This window comes from Apis dorsata, unplaced genomic scaffold, assembly GCF_000469605.1.
Source record: "Apis dorsata unplaced genomic scaffold, Apis dorsata 1.3 scaffold_575, whole genome shotgun sequence".
Classification (NCBI taxonomy): Eukaryota; Metazoa; Arthropoda; class Insecta; order Hymenoptera; family Apidae; genus Apis; species Apis dorsata.
Genome location: NW_006263785.1, coordinates 288,678 through 294,200, shown reverse-complemented (window position 1 = coordinate 294,200; position 5,523 = coordinate 288,678). Strand labels below are relative to the sequence as shown.

The window sequence follows — 5,523 nt, the reverse complement described above, 5'->3', positions numbered from 1 at the left end:
ATATATTAAATATATATTAGTTAAATTTAAATTAAAAATTTAAATTAAAAATTATTTAATTAATTTTATTAATGTTTATATTTAATTTCGGGGTGAAAACAATAGCATCGCATATTTATATGCTAGTTCTATGACAAAATTTTGTGTTAAAAATATGTAATTACCATATATGTATTTATCATATATGTAATTATCATATATGTTTATAAAGCTAAATAATTTCATCTTAAAATAATATCTAAAATTCATAAATTTCATCAGAATACATTTTTTATAATAAAATTATATTTATATACTATATTTCAAAAAATATGAATAATAGATCCAAAATATTTTTTTAAAAATTCATGTCAAAATCATATCGGTGAATATGTCCACTACTTTCAAAAAATATGAATAATAGATTCAAAATATTTTCTTAAAAATTCATCTCAAAATCAACAATTCCCTTTCCAAAAGAAAAATATTTTAAATATTAAATAATAATAAATAAAAAGAAACTATATTTTCATTAAATAAATAAAAATAAAACGTTTAAAAATTTAACGATGTTATAGTTATCATTCAAATTGACAGTAATTGGGGATTTTACCCCATCCGAAGAAGGATAGTTCTGCTTCGATCCCAAAGCATCGAAATCAACAAGAGAGAGAAAGGAGTAGCAAAGAACGAGAGGAAAAGAAAGAACGAGTGAACGATGTGAGAATAGGAGAAAAGAGGAGAGAATCTGTCCGTGTCACTAGGTCGCGAAGAAATGGGACTGCACATGCGCGGTTCATTTTGCGCCAACCTCTGGACCGCCTCGGGACTCGAGGTATACCAAGTACTAAGAGATACAAGGGCTGTTATCAGCGCAAAGAGAAACGAAAGATAAATAGGTGAAAGAGAACGGATAGAGGAAAGCCGATTGGGATAGGGCAGAGCAATACAAGTGTAAAATACTGATATGATATGATAGATATATATAGACAAGGAGAGAAAGTAGAGTGGGAATGACAGCAAGGAATGTGTGAAAAAGTGGTTGTGTGAATTCAATAAAAACTATGATTGGCGAACGAAAAAACGATGAATGAAAAGAACATGGACAAATGAGAAAAGAATAAAGAAGCAACGAGAAACTAGAGAAAAAAAAAAAATATGAAAAGTTAGTGAGTTTAAAAAAAAGTAGTGCTTTAAAAGGAGAATTAGTTGGGACGATAAAAGAGACGTGTATCCAACAGAGAAATCGAAAGGAGGTTAGTAGAGGGTGATAGCGAGTGATGCAAAAGGGTAGAAGAAGGGGTAAGGAAAGGGAGATAAGTATGCGGAGGAGGTGAGTGATGCGCAGCATCCGAGACTTCGGTTTGGAGAATATCCTCGACAAGCATTGTGTCGAGATTGGACAGTGCTCATGAACGAATCTGTCCGTACAGTGGTGAAAAGTGTGCCCTTTTAGGAGCCAGATCAGTGCCAGGAAGGAGAGGCATTGACTCCTGGTTCAAGATAAGATCTCCTTAATAATGTTCGCGGATCCTATCGATGACTTTTTTGCCAATGTCGTTCCATCCTCTCAACGCAACGTGTACATCATTTTTTAAAACGATTGTTCTTATTCTTCGGAGAATATTTTTCTTCAATTTTTATAATATGTCAATTTTTGGGAATATTATGTTAAGTGCTATTTTATAACGTGTTTAAGAAGGAAAAATGATAGTGAAATAATGATTTATTGATATATGTAATTTGTTTAACGTGAAAAATATAGAAATACAATTTATTATGTTTATTTATTAAAATCATTTGAATTATTATTTTAACAGAAATTAAATGAATGGATATTAAAACATGTTTCACTTTCACTTTCATGACGAAGAATTTTCTCCGAATTTTAATAAATATGAATAAACTATATTTCAGTAAGTTTTAATATTTCAAGATGTGTGAGTTATTGATACAATTATTATTATTTTGGAGGGGAGAAATTAAAATTTATTATAAAATGAAAATTTTTTCTGTTTAATTATTTTTTTTGTTCAATCAAATATTATTTCAATATTTATATACTAATGTATATTATATAATGTATTATATACTAATGTATATACTAATGAATAATTTTGTAATATATTTTTACACATGAAATATATAGAACAAGGCATTAAAGAAGAAAATCAGAATGATTCTGATTACAGTTTTTGGCAACTCGATGTCGAGGTGCAAGCATCTATCGAGATGACGTCTTCTTTTATCTGCTGACATAATTTTGAAGAATGCATCACAGGATGTGGTTGCAGCAGATTTTTATCCTGATGCAGATGATTCATCTAATTGCTTGGTAATAATTGTTCATTTTATTAAAATTAAAATAAATTTATACAGGATTATTTCTTTTCTGAATTTCAATATATTTTACATATATTTTTATCATTGGTTTTCTATAAAATCTTTTATAGAAAGTTATAAAATTATAATTCGATAAAAACATACAATTCTAATTTCAAATTTTATAATTACAAATTTTATATATATTATATATTATGTAATTCAATATATATTGAATTAATAAATTATGTAAATTTTATAACTTATGAACTTCATTCAAAAAATCTATAATTTATATTACAAAAGTTAGATAAAATATCAATTTTATACTTAATTTAATTTAATTATTATAATTATTTAATTTAATAATTTTTAGTATTACATATATTATATATAACCAACTTCATATTTTTTAAAATAAAATTATAAACATATTTTAAAATTAAAAAATAATTAAATATTCATAAAAAAATATTATCTTAAAAGAGATTGTACATGTTATAATTTTATTTATTTTATTACTATATCCGTACAATGTGTAAAATTTTAGGGCCAATCTTGAAAACACAGGGATATCTGATAGATTGGAGAATGTGACACAAACAATATCACGAATCCTTGATGGTTACGATATTCGATTAAGACCAAATTTCGGCGGTAAGTATAATTTCTTTTATTTAAAATTTTAAAAAATAGTATTTATGATATTTCAGTTATATTCAAAGACTTTAATAATTAGTAGATCAAATTATTATTATTATATATATATATATATATATATCCACTTATTTAAATTTTAGTCAACAACAATAGAATTAAAAATATGTACATTTTGAATAATAATTTTTTCATTACGAAACATTTTTATTTTTATATTTTTAATATATCACAATAATATGAAAAAATTATCAAAATTTTATCAATATTTGTACGAATTTATTAAAATCAAGAACAAATCTAATATGTCTAATATGTTAAAATTTAAAATAAGTTTTAAAAATTTAAAATAAATTGTACTAATTGTGAAAGAAGAAAAATATCAAATACTGATATTTTTTATTGACAAAAATTGAAATCATATTTTGATTGTGAATAAAAAAAATTAATTAATTGTTAATAAAAAAAGTAAAATATATTCTATATTATATTTAATAATTTCTTATACAATTATTATATAAATAATAATATAAATAATAAATATTTCTATAATAGATATTTTTATAATAGATATAATTATATTCGATAATAGATACATATAATTCAAATTCATTGATCAAACTTTAAATAATAATTTCTAAGTTAATTTCTAAGATAATTTTTAAATAATAATTGATAATTTTATAATAATTTGATTATTATGAAATTAATTTGATTTATACATATGATATAATTAAAAGAAAATAGATATTATAAGAATTTATATTTGAATTTAAATAATTTTGATTAGGAATAATCATTATTGAATGATTACATTATTTTTGATTAAATGATTAAAAAATAATTTAAATAATTAATGGATAATATATATAATATAATTATGGAAAATGTTATAAAGTTTTTATTTGTTAAATTGTTAATTATTAAAGTAATTATTAAATTATATATAAATTATAATATAATAATATATAAATAAGTAATATATAAATTATAATATATCTATATGTATATATATATAGATAGATATCACGATATAAAAAATTCTTGACTTATAATTATATTAAAAATCGATGTATAAAAAATGTAGAAAGAAATAAATTTTTATGTTGTAAAAATGTTTTAATTTTTTATAAATCGAAAATGAAAAATCATTATAAAAACAATTTTTTACAAATATTTATTTGATTCAATATTCCTTTTTATATATTAATTTAATATATTAAAAAATATTTATTAATAGCAAAAGTATTTTTTATTATTTTTTATTATATTATTTAATTTCATTATATTTTTTAACATTTATGTTTTATGTTATGTTATGTTTTGTTTTTTACCAATTTTAAAGAAAAGCTCAAGTCTTTGAAAAAAATTTGTTTTCAACATAAATTTATTATCAATATAATATAAATATATTTATTCGAAATGAATTTTCAATTTATAAATTATATCAATATCGAATATTTTTTGAAATATCTATAGTATATTTTATTTTATTAATATAAAGTAAATAAATAATATGTTTAGCAATTTCAACTTCTTTGTATTTAAGAACAAAATATTCTCATAAAATGATTTTTATTTTGAACAAATATAAAAATGAAATATAAAATGAAAATATGTTACGTACAAATAATGAATTGTTAGATATCTTGGTCGAATGGATAATTTGTTCGCAAGATAAACATATAATAATGTATGTAAAACGTATATATATACATATGCAAGATTTATAAATTTACAAATTATAAAATATAAATAAAATATATGAAATAAAATATAATAGCATCTGTTTCGAAGAGAAATTCTCGGAATATAATTTTATTATATTTATTTTTTTATTTATTATTATATAATGTAATTACATATTACATTATATTTCTGAATAATTTATGAAATTTATTTTTTTTTTATTTTATATTAATAACTTAAGACGAATTATTGTCATCAAAAATGTTATTTAATTGATGAACTAAAATTGATGTTGAAAAATTTATTGGGCAAATTACAAATTTTTATAGGCCACTGATTACGCTGGAATTCAAATTAATCCGTTCAACAAGAAACTAATAAGTAATTTTTTTAATCTTCATCAATATTACTTAACTTAAAAACAATATGAAAACATATATGAAAATAAATTGTATATATAGATCATTTTTTTTATTTTTTTTATTTATTTATTTATTTTTTTTGATAATGTTTTATGATATTTTTACACAGATATTTCGTTTTCAGGAGAACCTCTGTTAGTTGGGATGGATCTTACTATCGCAAGTTTCGATGCAATCTCGGAAGTAAACATGGTAAATCTATTTTATTAATTAATAATATTAAATATTATATAAAATATTATTAACGTTATAATTTCTAAATTATTCTTATAATTTTTTTTAAATTTTTATTTATATTCTTATTTATTTAACACTATTTTGAATTTATTTTGTCAAACTACTAAAAAAACTAAATATAATAAAAAAATTAATAACATTAAATATACATAAACATTAAATCTTAAAGGAAAAAAACGATATACAAAAAATATAAGATTTAATTAGTTTTATCTAT

General features: G+C 20.6%; 1 protein-coding gene across 4 annotated transcripts in view; it reads left to right on the top strand.

The window, feature by feature from the left end:
* Positions 1 to 776: 776 nt before the first annotated feature.
* LOC102678684 (gamma-aminobutyric acid receptor subunit beta-like) overlaps positions 777 to 5,523 on the top strand; it is a 14,326-nt gene continuing 9,579 nt past the window's right edge. The window contains exons 1-4 of one of the 4 annotated variants that reach the window (XM_031513074.1): positions 777 to 1,235; positions 2,172 to 2,314; positions 2,852 to 2,958; positions 5,179 to 5,261. In XM_031513074.1, coding sequence (XP_031368934.1) covers positions 2,250 to 2,314; positions 2,852 to 2,958; positions 5,179 to 5,261 — 255 coding nt within the window. In that variant the 5' untranslated portion in view covers positions 777 to 1,235; positions 2,172 to 2,249. Of the gene's footprint in view, positions 1,562 to 2,171; positions 2,315 to 2,851; positions 2,959 to 5,178; positions 5,262 to 5,523 lie in introns of all 4 variants that reach the window. The other 3 variants (XM_031513073.1, XM_031513072.1, XM_006620992.2) reach the window with 3 other exon arrangements.